Raw genomic sequence first — 16,720 nt, forward strand, 5'->3', positions numbered from 1 at the left:
GATTTTATACACCTGTAACAATGGGACTGAATGAAACACCTGAATTTAATGATTAATAGGTGTGTCCCAATACATCTGTCCATATATTTAGCCAGTGCAAGGAACTATAACCATTTTAGAGCAAGGTCTTCAGTGTTGGTAAAGCTTGGAGGCGTCAAAAAGCACCTTTTGGACTACAGCACCAACTAATACCTCAGGGCTGACTAAACTGTGCTCATAAAAAGAAGCTGCATTAAAAAACAGAGGTAGTCTATTTGGGACTAGAGCATTTATAATAAAAACACCTAGAGGCTCACTCTTCCCCGCTTTCTGTCCCACTGGAGAGCTCATAAATGGGCCTCGTTGCTCTGTTTACACTCATTACCTTCCTACAGGCCGTGTTTTTGCAGCTGTATATAAAGCAAGGCTGCCGAGGGCCCGAGCCCGCAAGACACATCGGAGAGGCCCGTGATGTTTAAAACCATTAACAAGTGGCCTGGCAAGCCACGGGGAGTGACCGATGCCGCGAGGAATGCTGTGCAAAATTTGGATCCGCCACGCTACACAGGGAAGTCCCACCCCCCATCCCCCCACCCCCCCCCCACCCACCACCACCCGTTTCTTTTTTTTCCACAGCTCACTTTCCAGAATCACCCCCTCGTGCGCCACATCATCCGCTAGCACTGACTCCACGGAAACATTGGTCACATGACGTGGGCTCAGGCAATGAACTCTAAATACGGGTGAGCATTTATAGCATGAGCCACGGCCGGCACTGCAATTATTTGCTGGGATCCTTTGAATGCATTGGGAACCGCAAGCTCTTCGTGGGATGGACTTCTAAGAAATGTACTGCCATCCGATTTGATCTAAGAAATACACAAATGCACTTAATGCTCCTGCTCTGTGAAAAAAGGGAAGTAATGTAGTGTGTATTTAGCCTGTCTAGTGACCGATACACCGCCCCTGTGCCTCGGCCCTGCTTTGCTTCTGACCAGCGAGCTGCTTGACTCTCCAGTGCAGTATGTTAAGACGTCTGGGTAAAGTTTACACTGTAAATGCGTCAACCTCTTTGCACTCGTTTGTATTACCATGTCCCCGAGAGCAGCTGTTCTCTTGTCTTCTTCTTCTTCTTTTCTTCTTTTTTTTTTTTAATCTGAGGGAAAAAAAGAGGGGCGACAAACTTCCTGTGCTTGGCCAATGTTTACTCGGCCTTCCCCATGCCTGGGAGCCAAGGCGACCGTCGCCAAGATACGACACCACATCAATCGCGGATGCTTTGCTATTTCCAGACAATGTACACTGCATCTGGGAAACCTCGCTAAGGGGTTTTTCCTTCTCGGCAAAAAACCCCCAAAAAAGGAACCACTGCACTGCGCACTGAGTGAATGTACACTGTAGGGAATATTGGAACACAGGCCAAAGGAATACCCAGCTACTGCTGCTTGGTGGACCACACTTGTAAATTTAGCATGTTGGTGATTCTCCACTGTCCAGTAATCGGGAAATTATAAAGTTTGCAGAGTCTTGCTAACACCAGAAGACGTCTGAAGGTGAGCTGTGGTATCTGGCACCAATGCTGAGACGCTGCAATCCCTGTAAATTGGGAGGTGGGTCGCTGGTTCAATGGTTGTCCTTCCTTGCAGCACTTTTGGTAGGTACCGACCACTGCGTACTGAGAACACCCCACAATTACGACCTGCCTGAGGTTTCGGAGAGGCTTCGAGCCAGTCGTCTGGAATTGAATCAGTAAGGTCTAGCCTATGACTCACTAGCTCTTCTATACATTACTCCTCCAATGCCTGTGTATCCGAACACAAGTTTATTGTTCTTACTTGGACACTTGTAAAGTTTGCGTGCCTGTGCGATGTCTCCTTTGCTCAGCCTGGTCCTCTGGCCAATGGGTGGACGTACTCCATTTATGTCGTAACGTGGCAGAATGGTGTCCAGGAAGATCCCCCTGCAGTTCAAAAAAAGGAAGGAAAAGATTAGAAGAATTGAAAGGGATGAAGATCAACGTTTTGACCATAACCGTGACCCTAGCAACTAGCACTAGCCCTTGAACCCTTCTCAGACAGTGAACCAGAACGAGGAAAAACAACCTCAGAAACGTCCAGGTTTGTTTCAACCCTTCTCTATTTACCAGGAGTGGGCAACAGGGGGCCGGAGTCAAGCCCAGTTAGCTGATTTCCCTGTTCTAACAGATGTACTAAACCTGGCAACTAACAGGCGAATTGAATCAGGTGTGCTTGAGCAGGAAAATCAAAAACTCTCAGTTAAACCCCCTGCCACCAAACCAGCTGTAATCAGTCAATGACTGGACTCCACAAGAGCCCTGAAGGTGTCCTGTGGTCTCTGGCAGCAAGTCATTCGCTTAAGATCCTTTAAGTTCTGCAAGTTGTGAGGTGGGGCACCAATACGCCCCCTACGACCCTGCTGTTGGTTCACTGGTTAGTCTTCCTTGGAGCACTTTTGACCACTGCATATCGGGAACACCCAGATGGTTGAGAGATGTCCTGACCCAGTCCTGCTTCCAACACATCACCTTCAAGAACTGTCTGTATACCTGCTAGCCTAATATGTATGTCCCACCGCTTAACAGGCGAGATTGTGACCAGATAATCAATGCTCTTCACATTCACCACCTGTCAATGTGGGTTAATGTTAAGGCTGATTGGTAACGAATGCTGGGGAATATGTAAATGTAGCAGTAAACTCCTGGTATATGAGATCTGATCTCTGGTGGAGGATACAAAAGCTCCTCCAGAAGAAGGGTCAATCCAACCAAACGAGCGAGAAGAATCGCTGGACGATAATAGTGTAACCTGTTGTTTGGCAGGATGCAGTTAGCGATACCACATAACTGGTCCATCACAGTGGACGATAAACGCCTGGTAGTTCCGACTTGACTGGAAACACCTGAAATACTGCAGATATGAAAGACCAGCAGAAAGCACTGGCACAGACGGATTCAGAGGACGGCAGTCTGGAATGCAGTGGGTTGCGCATTTGCTCGTATAAGACTGACACTTTGCTGACTAGACTGGGACTGGAGCCAAATCCCGTTGTCTGTAGAAATGGTCATGGAAGTTTCACTGGCTGTGGTTTGCTGTGGTTTCGCCAGTGTCTGTTAGACTGAATAGCAACAAGAGTTGGAGGAAAAAAAAAAGGGGGGGGGGGGGGGGCAGGTTAACTGTGAGACTGAGATACTGTATCGTGCCTTGGTTCCTCAGTGACGGGATTCAATTTAGGGCTAATTATAACTTGCTAGGGGCTAGTGGTCATGGAGAAAAGGTCCAGCGGGGAACGGCTGCAGCATGAATGCACTGTAGAGCTTAGAAGATAAGCTCCTTGCGGGTTATGGGCCTCCTTGCCTTAAAAACAGTGTCAGCTTTGTCAGGTAAGGATCACAGCAGAGAGTTCCTGTCCATTTAAGACCATTCTTCCCAGAAATGACCAGCAGGACTCTTCCGCTGTAGGCAAGTGGTGGTGTTCAGACTAATGCTACTGTCGATGCCTGACGGATACTTGTAATTGTGTTAAAAAATACAGAAAATGAAATCACATGACTTTTTGTTTTTACTGTAAGCATGACTCAAGCGTCACACCCATCCTGCTTACTGCTGGTCAGCAGCAGGACTCATGAAATGTCCCTTAAGGGAGAATCTATAACCTGGGATCACTGTAACAAAAGGGAAGACCAAAACTAGGAACTTTCCATTTGACTGTAAGCGAGTCACCATAGCTTCCCATGCGACTTTGTGGTCCATGTTGTTCTTTTGGGCCATGACTGACTTCCTGAAAGTTCAATCATGACATCATGAGAATGAAGGTGTGGATTCGAGGAAAGATCCCAGATGTTTCCCTGGTGATTAAAGAGTTTTTTTCCGCAGTTTTTTTCTAAATTGGGTAAATCTTCTGGGTGATCTTCAATCACTGCAAAAAAGCTACTGTGGTCGGTGACCGAAACCAATGATGCGGTCAGTTCCTGCAGGCGATGTGTTAAAAGCAGGAAAAATGGGCAACTGTAAGAATCCCAGCAACTTGGACAAGGCCCAGATTGCGATGGCTGGGTCAGAACATCTCTGAAACATCAGGCAGGTCTTCTGAGATGTTTCTTAAGGTGTGCAGTGGTCAGTACCTACCAAAAGTGTTCAGAGGAAGGACGGCCGGGGAATCGTGACCAGGATCATGGACTGATGCGATTTATGGAGGCCCCACCTCACAACATTAAACAACCACATTGACCGTTTGTGACGGGCACAGATGGAATTTGGCTTCTGCATTTATCCCATCCATGCAGTGCACACACACACATACACACACACCAGTGAAACACACACAGTGAACATTGAGCACACATGCCCAGAGCAGTGGACAGCCATTGCTGCGGCGCCCCGGGGGAAGCAGAGATGGTGAATGGCCTTGAAAAAGCCTGGGTATCGAACCCACAACCCTATCATCAAAATAGCCCAGAGCCACCACTGCCTCAGAAGATTCGGCGGCTAACGTGTTGGTGCCAGATAGCACAGGAGATCTTCAGGTGCCTCACGAGGTTTTGGTACACATGTTATGGGATCTATTGATCTGTTTCTGTGGAATGGTGCTTTTTGCCTGAGCAGGAATTTTGAATGAAATAAATAAATAAAATAAAAATCAATGGAATTCACCTTTAAGAAACCACCAAACAGTTTTGTCCTTGTGAAAGACCACAAAAGAACCCTGCTTCCCACTCCAGCCAAAGAAAAAGCTAGCACAAGAGAGGCTGGACCAGAAAAAAGAAAAACCCACAACATTTGTACAGTATAACAGGATGATTCAGTAGCAAAAACATGTCCCTTTCTCACCCCCCCGTTCTCACTTTGACACTTTCTGCTAGTTTATCGTCCTGCTTTTCTCTGTACGGTCGCTGGCAAAGGCTTGCTCATTTGTTCGTTCCCATGGGAACCATCCCATCAACGGCAGGCATGCTCAAACAGGCGGGCTGAGTTAACTCGACAGAGCTAACGCACCAGCTTCGAAGTTGAAGCTAGCCTTTAAGAGGGAGAGACAGACAGAGAGCTGAGGGAGCGTTCTGGGTAAACCAGATGCAGCAGTCATGACGTTTCAACATTATTGCTGAAAGGGATCGGCTGAGGCCGACGGCCCGATAATGAAGTTATGGCCTTCAGAGCTTGCTGAACTAGCAAGTTGCTGGTCTGATTCCAGTTCCACTCAAAGCCTGGCGCTAGCTAGCTGTGTGGCTGGTGTCAGCTCACACAAAGGACGAGCTGGTAGCTCTTTATTTGCTTTGGCCCAACTCCATATGTAGCGGTCCCGGGAATGTAAAAAAAAAAAGTATCCCCGGGGAGAATGGGAAGAACGAGGGGCAAGAGGCAGCTGAGGGGATCAGAAAACATGCCCCAGACAAACACCCGAGAGCACTAACCCGCCTCGCTTAATGGAAAGGTTGAAAATTTGAGGGCATGCCATGAAATCCTCCGAACACAGGCACGGGTAAGCGGCCCGTCTTCCCACGGAGATTTACAGTAGGAGCGCTCTCCAAACACAGAGCTGCGCGATGGGGAAAAACCCGAGAGCGCTGTTGACACTCCTAGAAGTGCGGGAGCCAATAAGAAGTCAGGGAAGAAGATGGAACGAGATCAGGCACCTTGCGTTGACTTGAGAAAAGCTAACAAAGGCAACCGCATTTGAACAGCGAGGTTTAATTTCCAGTTGCTACGTTTTTTTCATGAAGTCAGAGGGTTAAAGCAGGGAGAGGATATACTGATTTTACATTTACGGCAAGGAAAGGATTCATAAAGACTTAGGCTCCCCTCTGGGATGAGGCTTTGCTCATTTCATCATCCAGCTGCTATACTTAGGCTATGTTTCCAGCAAACTCCCAGAAGACAGCTTGAGGATAATCAGGGAGACAGTTCGGCTGCACTGCTGTCTGAACCTACTCCAATGTCCTCAACCGTAATAGCAAGTACTGTGGTCACCAACAGGCTTACAAGGGAGGTATGGATGCACAATTTTTTCAGAATCTGACTCGATATGATGCAGTAGTTTCTCAATATGATAAATTTAAAAAAAAATAAGAGGTACAGTTGAGCTCTACTGCTTTAGCGACAAGCTAGACCCAACAAAACGAAGGATGTACGATGATTTCAGAATCACGTCGTTTCAGCAGACAATTGTTTAAAAGCCCCTGGTTGTCCCCAAGTGAAAATGTAGCAAAGTGTGTCTTATGAATATCTTCCCAAAACCTAATAAATATCTAAGATTTTTAATCCAGAATTTGTTGATTAGTAAAATTTTAATTTTAATAACAAATTAGGATTATTAGTAAAATTTCAGCTGTTTGCACTGAACCAATCAAACAAGCTCAACTAATAGAACAAGGGCTTTCTCCACATTCAACACAAAATACCCTTTTAATGGTGACCGCAGTCTGAGAATTATTTGAGTGTCTTTAAGACATAGTAGAGCACCCTATTGCTGTTAGGACCTGCTGCAAACACCAGGTTCTGGCAGCATTCCTATGGAATCTCAGCCCATTCCTCATGGGAAGTGGCCTCTCCAGTTCACTGATATTCTCGGGTTAGCTTCTGCAACCACCTTCGTCAAATCCCACCAAAGACTTGCTATAGCGGTCCAAGTCAGGCGGCTGTGGTGAACACGCCAGAATCTTCCAGGACTTCTTCTAAAACCAAGCCTTGGGGGAGTTTGGGTGAGGTTTGCTTGGCAGCAGCGTCCTGTTGGACCCTGGTCTTCCTTTTAAAATGTACTCATCTAAGCACTTGTTCACTGTAGTGACTGTCCATCTTCTGGCATACCCAGAACTCTGCTTGGTCATTAAGCCACATGTGCATTTGCACACCATTCTGCTACATTAACTACAGATTCCTTCAAGTGAGGCCTTTCTAATTTGCTCCCTCTTCAGAGAATCTCGCCAAGTTATTGGAATCCAATGTATTTAAAATCGAGTTGGGGAAATGCCCAGATCCAGCAAGAGAAGAGAAAGAGGGAGCAAGAAAGGACTAAAGAGGAGGAAACAGCTGGTTCTCATATATGAGAGGCAATGTAGGAATGATCCCAGCATTAGCCCACCCCCCATTCTCCCATTCCAGGCTTTGTTTGCGAGTGCCCGGGCTCACATTACTTTCACTTCAGGGGAACTTTGGGTCCATGCTGTCAGAAACTCAGGCAGGAATATTCAGGACACAAGGAATGGGATAAGATCCTTTCCGAAAGCTCTCCCAGCCATCACAGCTACATCCAAATCTGGTTCAGGAGTCCTCAGGGTACCTGAATGATCATTGGAGGATCATTGACTCATCCTTATGTGTCATTACCTAGTTCAGTGAAGGAGTATCCAAGGGTATTTCATATGTCAGCAGCAGGCATGTGCTATAATGGATAGCATTAGCACATATAATACAAGCAGTGGTTTTCTACTGAAAAAAGGCAGAAAGCCATCCTCCCTGTTTGGACAAGACTTGACTCCTCGCTATCAAAAGCAGGAGTCAGGAGAAGATAGGATAGACACATGGAATGGGAGTTACATTCTTCCATCCTTCCAAGAGAAATCCCCTGAAAGCTCTCCCAGAATTCCCCTCCATTCAGCCGAGAAGTCTTGTCCAAACAGTGATGATAAAATATATCTTTCTGCTTAGGGAGGCAACGGTATCCTCAGGCTGTTGATGGTCTCCACCTATTTGTATTTTTCTGGTTCTGATCCAAGAACATTTCTCAAGCTTTTACGGCTAGCATTAGCATTAGCAATACTTTTAGTGAAGGGCTCAAAGTAATTGAGAATGAAGTAGCTCAATTCTGTAATACGAAATGAAGGTCACTACATGTCCAAAAGTTTGCAGACACCTGCTCCTCCAAAGATGCTTTCGAGGTAATAAAACTCTTGGAACATTTCTTTGAGGATTTGTCCGCATTCAGCCAGGAGAGCATTAGTGAGGTCATGTATCGATAATGGAGGATTAGTTAAACTTACACCCCTAAACTCATCCCAGAGGTGTTGGCTGGAACTCCAGCACTCTAGAGAAGTCAGGTCAACTGCTCCAACAGCCCAATGCTTCCAGTGCTGTAGGGCTTTATACCCCTCTGCCTACTGGACAGCACTGGGCATGTCCATTGACCGTCCTGTTATATTGGCAATGCTTTTCTATGGAGATTAAACAAGCTGTGCACATGTGGAACTAAGCTGAACTCACTCAACGATGTAGGACTGAGTGGCGCTCCTTGACCGACACCTTTTACAGTCAGTTTGACCCTAGGAAACATCTTGCAAGGGCCTCCTGTCTGAGGAGATTCACAAATGTCAGCAATGAATGAGCACTGAGATGAGAAATGAGGTGGATCGGTCTGTTGGGACAGAGGGACCCAGTCATGCAGATAAAGCACAGGTAAGCACTTCCTTACTGTCCTAGTAGTCACTGACTGTCTCTGAAGCAGGGGCTCAAATAGATTAGTTAGGTGACCAACAAGACTGTGGTCTGAATGGCCACTTGTTGAGAGCTGAGATGCACCTTGAACACAGCATACATGCAGTTGACTGGACATGGTGAATTAGTGTTGGCAGCTCCCAACCGAATGGTGTGCAAATAATCTGGAGGTGGAAGAGCTACCACACCTAGCTCGATGTCCAGGTTACTGACCACCTCCTTAAGTGTAATGTTCCTCTGAGGTCCACCACCTCTCATTTGCAAAACCGACTTTCCTCAAACCAGTTCAACTCAGTCCACCTTCTCAGTATTTCACAACTATCCAGACAGTTCTGGGCAGCTCTAAGGCTCACTTCTCTGACCACTGGACTTCGAGCCACCTGGTCTCCTATGAGGTTTTGTAAGGCCTAGCCCTTTTGAAAGCATGACGAATGGACCAAGATGAAGAAAAGTATAAAGCTCCATGCCAGTTTGAGGGCAAAAGATCTCTGAACATAGCTGAGGTATATATATATATAAACGCTACACCTCAAACAGGCCCCAATCTCTGAAGCAAAAGCCCCCTGGATTTAAGAAGAAGGGGCTTAGGCTAATGTCTCTATGATTAGTCCTGTTTGAGCTTGTACAGCATTTCTCTGCAAACTCATCATCATCATCATCATCGTTATCGCCAACGGCACAGTCACCGTGAAATCTGGCTCGTGATGCAGGAGGTATTACCTCATTCTCTCAGAGCTAGTGTCACAACAACATTCGCCCCCGTGCCACATTGTGTCATTTTCCACAAGTACAGGTTTCTCCCGAGTGAAATGGAGTGTGCTCATAAACTGAAGGATGATGGTAATGGAGGATTATGCAACACACTCAAACACTTCTGAAACCCTGCAGCCAATTACGACTAGTGAAGCACACGTGCTGGGCGCTTAGCATTCACGCTAATTCGGCAGCACAAAGCGGCCTTAGAGAGCCACAGCCCTTCACACGTGCTTTTATTAGGCATTAAAAATCAGTGTAGGGGCGAGAGTACAGAATACGGGCCCCAACAGACGCAATTAATAAAAATGAAAGGGGGGAGAGAGAGAGAGAGAGCGAGAGAAATACAGAAAGAGAGAAAACAAATACAAGAGAAAAAGAAAGAAGGAACGAGAGAAACTAATCAGAAGAAAAGCAAATGAAGGAAAAAAGAACAAGAGAAAGATGCAAGAAAGAAATACAAAAACAGAAAGAGTAAGAAAAAAGAAAAACAAAGAAAACAAAAGGAAGATAAGGAAAAAGAAAGAAAAAACAAAAGAAGTAGAAAAAAAAGAAAAAAGCAAATTAAGATGAAAAAAGGAAGTGAAAAAGAAAGATAAAGAAAAACAAAGAAAGAAAAAATAAAAACAAAGAAAACAAAAGGAAGATAAATAAAAAGAAAAAAGAAAGAAAGAACAAAAGTAGAGAAAGATGAAAAAATAAAAACCTAAAAGAAATGAACAAAGGAAGAGAAAAAAGAAATAAAAAGAAAAAGAACAAAAGAAAGAAAGAATGAACAAAAAAGAACGAAGAAAAAGAAATAACTGTTGAAAGAAAATTAATCAGAAGAAAAGCAGATGGATGAAAAAAGAAAAAGGATGCAAGAAAGAAATACAAAGAAAGAAAGAAAGAAAGAAATTAAGAAAAAATTAAAACAAAAAAACAAAAGGGAGATAAAGAAAAAGAAAAAAGAAAGAAAGAACAAAAGAAGTAGAGAAAAAAGAAAGAAACTAAAAGAAAATTAAAGGAAGAGAAAAAAAGAAATAAAAAGAAAAACAAAGAAAGGAAGAAGGAAATAAATAAAGGAAAGAAAGAATGAAAAAAAAAGGAAAGAAAAAGAAAAAACAAAAAGAAAGAACAAAAGAAACCAAACAAAGAAAGAACAAAAGACAAGAAGAAAGAACGAAGGCAGAAACCTGGGTGTTACTCAGTGCCGGGGTTTGGGGGCAGGTGCAGGTGCGGACCACCATGTTTCATATTTCAAAAGAATGCGGAATAAAATGGAAACACAGTTTGATCATCACTGTTCTTCAGGGTGGCTGAAGCTCAGCGGGGGAGTGTGTGTGTGTGTGTGTGTGTGTGTGTGTGTGTGTGTGTGTGTGTGTGTGTGCTGTGAAGCCGTCACCTCCGCACCTGCCCAACATCATCACAGCCGAGCCAATTAAAACCTGGCTGATTAGGGAAATGAATGGTCCAGCTGAGCAGCCTTGACATTTGTCTCCACGCTCGCTCTGGGCTTTAAACAGCTGCCCCGACACGCAGGAGGCCACATTAAACGCCTGGAGTAGCCGCCCGGCGGCTGCAGACCTTCAAAGGCCGGCTTCAAAGGCTGCGGGCCGGTGTTCGGTGACGAGGCCATTCGCACAGAACTTAAAAAAAACATTAAAAAGAAGACGGAGATGAAGAAGAGGTCCTTTTAGTGGTGGCTTTATATGGCAGAGTAACGTGTAATAGTGTAAACGCCAGGCATGGTCTGGTAGCAGCTGCGGTGTCAATGAGGGCGACTGGAGCTGATTAAAAACCAGTCGGCCTTACTGGTCTGTTGCCATGGAAGCAAGCCAGAAGCTAAAGGAGGGGGGAAGTAAATGAAACAAACCAGAGGCAAAAAAGTGGGATGCTTACAAAAGGCTAAACGGCCATAGCAAGCCGAGCAGAGTCTGGAGGTGATGAGCTGCCCTCCAGTATCAACCACCCCATTTAAAACTAACCCCACCAGGTGGAGGCCGTACTTCAGCAGGGCTAGCTCTCACTGTGGGTTGCTTACTATGAAAAACCTTAACTTTTATGGTACCCCATACATTCACACGCCTCAAAGCACACACACACACACACACAAACCCCTGATCTCCTCTCTCTTAGTCTACTCTTCAGAGACTGGGCCAGCACGTGAGAATCACAACGGCTGCATTGTGAAAGCTCAGCAGGAAAACGTAAGAGGAGAAAGATAGCGGGATAGTTATGGTAGACTGGGGGAACTGCTGACGCCACGCTTTAAAGGTCACCCTAAGGGAACAGACAAGAAGTTACAGACCTCCTGTGACAATAAGAGGGATAAGACAGTGTATTTGGGTGCATGAGATCTACACGATTAGCCATAACATTAAAACGACCTGCTTAATGCTGTGCAGGCCCTCATTGTGCTGACTAAACAGCTCTGACCCTTCGAGGCATGGAGTCCACAAGACCACAAGACTCCACAAGAAGGCGCCCTGTGCTGCCCCATACCACAGGACGCCTTCTTGTGGAGTTTTGTGGTCTCGTTTAAAGGGGGTATGGTGGGGGTCTCCATGGACCACATCAATGACCCTGTCGCCACTTCACTGGGTGTCCTTTCTTGAAGCACTTTTGGTAAGTACTGACCACTGCATACCCTTTTTTTCCCCCCAATTCATAGCTCCCCCTAGCACTAGCAAAGGCCCACAGCGCCATCGCACCAGCTAACAGACACTGCTGAAAGAGTGATGATGGGAGTGAGAGCGCCATGTACCAACCTGGAGAGAGCACGGACAGCTGTGCTCTCTCTGACTCTGGCTGCTGATGGCAAAGCCGCATGGTGGTAGCGCATTAGACTGTCAGCCCCTCTGGGCCCTGTAAAGTTCTAATCCTGAAACACCGGCGATAAAGAGTGCTTTCTGCGGCCGGAGCATAGCTAGATCAGATCAGATGAGCTTAGAAAGGCCAATTTTATACACATGAGCACCTCAGCATTAAACCTGCATGAGCACACGGTGGAGAAAATGAAAGATAGTAATGACTCCGACTCCAGCTGCTCTAATCAGACCATACTGCTTTAGTGAACTGACCGTATTGTTGTTGATGAGAATATTAACCTCCACCGGTCCTGCAATTCCACCCAACAGGTTCCTTCAAAAGCCATCATCTAACTGCAACTGCACAAAGTAGGTCAGAAAACTGGAAACTGGATGGAAGCTGTTGGAAGAATGAAGCCTCTTACCTGGAAAAGGTATTTCTGGCATAGTGCATGATGCTGTCGAAGTCATAGACCTCCCCGAGAGAGTCCACTTCACCAGGCTCCATCTTGAGGAAGTTGTACTCCTGCCCTATGTGGTGGAAGCACAGAAATGATGATGACAGAATGAACCTTAATGGCCATGCTGGCCAAATACTTACAGAATTAGGACCCTTACTGTCACATTCACTATATGTCCAAATAGAAGTTTGTGGACAGCCCTTCAAACGAACGCAAACATACAGCTTATCTAGTCCCTGTAGGGAAGAAGTACTGCTGCCAATAGAGTAGGACTCTCTAGAGCAGATTAATAGACATGAACCTATTGGCACCATGCTGCCTAACACCAGGCATGGGCTAGAGGGGTATGAGGCTCCACAGATCAATGTCTTCTCTGTAATGAAGGTTGGTGCTCCATCCAATACTTTTGGGATGGGATGAGGTGGGGTGGTGATCAATTATCCAACATCCTGACCTCACCAAAACACTCTCATCGCTGAATGCAATCAAATCCTCATAGCAATGCTTCAAAATCTAGTAGAAAGCCGTCTTCCCTGGTCAGTTGAGAGTTGACAGTTACTCCAACAAAAGCAGGATACATTTTTTAATACCCTTGATTTCAGAAGAATCAATGAATGAGCAGGTGTCCAAATACTTTAGTCCATATAGCGTGTGAGTGTACATTTGCCATGTCAGATATACTTTAAAAAGAGTTCTAGGTCAAACATGAAAGGTTAAAAAAGAGAAAGTGGCTAGGATTGGTTAGCTAGGAGACTGGTTAGCTAGCAAGCTAACTGCTTCCTGATTTTGGAAGCTAAGTTATGAAAAGCAGAGAATGTTTGGGAGCATTTTCTTGAAAATGAAATACATGTGTCAGAAATACAAATGCGGACCTGTGATGCCAACACAGTTTCAGGAAAAGCACTGTAATGAGAGTAGCTGTATTTTACATCCCACCGCCAATGCTAATGCTAATGCTAATGTCAATGTCATTTGCTCCACTCAGCCCATAATACTCTATAACCTCTATGTCAAACCCTAAAATTCATTCCCATGTTCAGTTGGTTCTTGCGTGGAACGAAGCAAGGCCTTAGCAGTGAAGGCATTCATAAAGCTGTCATTACAACCACATATGGAAGCCCATTAAGTCAGCATGATAAATCCACATGGTTAATCTCAAATGTGTGTGTTCCCAACCCAAAATTACACCGACAGGTTTTTAGCTACACTGCTTCCATGAGTCACATGAGGAATGAATACAGGTCACACCTAAGAATTAAGGTCAGAAATGTTGGCACAAAGTGGCGGCCAAGTGCCCATGAATGAGACGTTATTGAGATGTTACTCAACCACATAATCATGAGCAATAGGTTATTAAGGCCACGGCAGGTCGCTTCCACCATTAGAACGGAGATTTTTGGCCCATCTTCTTAAGTGCTGGGATTAAAGCACTCTGAGAAATGGGCACACCGGTGGATTTGTCCTGATCCTACTTGCCAAGAATGTGTCTTGTAAAAGTAGCCATGCTATTCCAGGCCTGCGGTGTAACAGCTGGAGAAATATTCGCTGAACACTGTCCTCTTACCCGCCCAGGAGTGGAAGCTGTGCTCCCTGAAACGTGCCTCTTTTGTCTTGGACGTAAGAGAAATGTTCCCTGGCTTTTAAAGGGCAAACATTTATCTCATTTTTTTTTTTTTTTTAGAAGTCTAATCATAACGTTGAATTTTATTTGCCTAAAATCATAGTCATAATTCCTGGTTACGTGACCATTTTCTCACCTTTTTTAATGTTTTGGAATTTGAAATACTGTTTGTATGGCTTTCGAGGCTCTCATACAAGGCTCTGCTCTGATTGGCTTGTACATTGGTCTTGTATGATGCCATATATATATATATGGCCCCCCTTTTTCTCCCAGTTTGGTGCTGCCAATATACCCACCCGTTCGTAGCTCCCCCTAGCACTAGCAATGCTCCCGACATTAGGAGGGTAAGGGCTGTGAAACCAGCCACCACCACTTGTGCCGAACTGGTGGCGCTGTGGCATCGCCCGGCAGCCGACTTGCTCAGAGGAGAGCGCCGGGCCCCCAGCTCCACCACACCAGCTAACAGAGGCCTGTGCTGGCCAACATAGCTTAAGAGTGATGAGGGGAGAGAGCGCCATCTACCCACCCAGAGAGAGCATGGCCAATTGTGCTCTCTCTGACTCCAGCCACTGATGGCAAAGCGGCATGACTCGAGATTTGAACTCGGTTCCATAAAGAACATGCTTGTTGTCAGCCTGAGGAACCTTTACATTCATAGAACATGAAGGTTCTTTAGAACTGTAAAAGGTTCCTCACACTCACACATCTTTATTGGCTATCTTTTTTGCGAAACCCAACGTGGCATCGCTCACCCACCCCACCAGTTGTGCTCTCTCAGGCTCAGGCTGCTGATGGCAAAGCAGCCCGACCTGAGCCATTGTTTGGAGGTACCTCTATTTTTTACGTGATCATCTGAGTTCTGTTATATGGCAACGGTCTTACCTGGCTGGATGTTGTCCCGTATGATGCTGACATGTTCGTCTCGGTCAGGCCGCGTGTGCTCGTGCCAGAACCCAATCACGTGACCCAGCTCGTGCACCACGATTCCAAACTTGTCACAGTTTTTCCCAATGGAGATGGCCTGGGGACCCCCGCCCCTGCGGCCCACGTACGAACAACACCTAGGAGGAGAGCCCAGCTGTTAGCATTGACTTCATTACTCGTCATACATCATATCCAACACTCTGCATTCAAAGAACACGTCTGGTCAGCCACACTTGAAGGATGACATACTGCCCATCAAGAGATGGAGTGGGTTAGGGAGGGAGGAAGTTCAGGGAATTTCATGGCAACACATTCATCAAGATCTTTTTATTATTATTATTTATTAATGAATTTATTATTGTCCTCAGTTTTACACAGTCAAGGGTGAGGACTGAGACAGGCCTCCTCAGACACCTGCACTACCAACCACTGCCTCTTTTCGAACTGCTACCGATGCGCTCAGAGGAAGGTGGCGGGTAGCCAGCTCTGATGCATCACCTAGCAGACAATCGTGCCGGCCAGCATCACACTGAGGAGACATCTACCCACCCGGAGAGAGCAAGGCCAATTGCTCTCCGGCTGCTGATGGCAGATCGAATGCTGATTAGCAATTCTTGGGTCACAGTGGCAGGTCCTTAGTCTGCTGGATCACTTTGGAGCCCTCCAAAGATATTTGAGAACCTGTGGGACTGTGTTCGGAAATGTGGAAACTAACCCAGTATCATTAAATCCGTAATTTTAGAAAAATGTAAATAAAACTATGATGTTTTGTTGCTGAATGCAATCAAATCCTAACTGCAATTCCCCCGAAATCTAGTAGAAAGCCGCCTTCTCTGGACAGAAGAGACACAAAAAAACTCTTTTAAATATCCCTGATTCTAGAAAAAGCAGTAAATGAGCATGTGTCCAAATATTTTTGTCCATAACTGTGTACATCCCTTTAAATGTAAAGGTTTAGTGAGATTACCAACGACTCTGTGTGTTATGCTCAGAATTCTGTTGCTGAAAAAAAAGAAAAAAAAGGGACTTATACACAGACACACACACACACACACACACACACACACACACAAACACAAACACAGCATATGCCTGTGTGGGCGCAACAGGCCACTCTCTAATTACTGAGCATCCAGTAGCTTGGTTCAGAAAACTGTGCCTTGAACTTTGGACAGCAGAGACACGAGTTCACACACTGTCCTCCCCCCACACACACACTCCATGTACACTCACACACTTAAGCATAAGCAGCAGTCGCGGTTGCCTAAAGTAGTGCTTCCATCTCTTCCATCTGTGTTGCGAGTTGGGTTGGAGTACAAATCTGGACCTGCTTGTCCCTGAGGAGCAGTTTGAGAATCCCAAGACTAAAATACTCATCAGGGCCTGCACATAGAGAGAAAAGGCCTTCTGTATAATGTATATACACACACACACACACACACACCTGCCATACAGCCTGCCGTCTTAGAAAAAGGCCTCCTGTATGTTCACAGGGCTAAAAACGACTCGGGCGGAAACGCAGTGGAAGTCAGTCTGCAGAATCTTCACCAGCCAGTGAAGCCACACAGTTAACCCTAAAAAGGCTCAGCGATTGCTCGTGATTACAAAAGCATGGGGTCATTTTGTATTTGTTATTAATCTCTCGTAGCTCCGGGAAACAATCCGAGAAATTCTGCCAAGCATGGAGTTACTAAACCCCTCAACAATTGTAATTAGGACCATGAGAGAAACTGCGTAAATGCTGGTAAG

General features: G+C 45.6%; 1 protein-coding gene across 1 annotated transcript in view; it reads right to left on the reverse strand.

The window, feature by feature from the left end:
* bmp1a (bone morphogenetic protein 1a) overlaps positions 1-16,720 on the reverse strand; it is a 79,453-nt gene that overhangs the window by 22,013 nt on the left and 40,720 nt on the right. The window contains exons 5-7 of the mRNA XM_072681102.1: positions 14,930-15,108; positions 12,391-12,496; positions 1,815-1,939 (exon numbers count right to left, since the gene is read on the reverse strand). Coding sequence (XP_072537203.1) covers positions 1,815-1,939; positions 12,391-12,496; positions 14,930-15,108 — 410 coding nt within the window. The remainder of the gene's footprint in view (positions 1-1,814; positions 1,940-12,390; positions 12,497-14,929; positions 15,109-16,720) is intronic.

This window comes from Salminus brasiliensis, chromosome 6 (assembly GCF_030463535.1).
Source record: "Salminus brasiliensis chromosome 6, fSalBra1.hap2, whole genome shotgun sequence".
Classification (NCBI taxonomy): domain Eukaryota; kingdom Metazoa; phylum Chordata; class Actinopteri; order Characiformes; family Bryconidae; genus Salminus; species Salminus brasiliensis.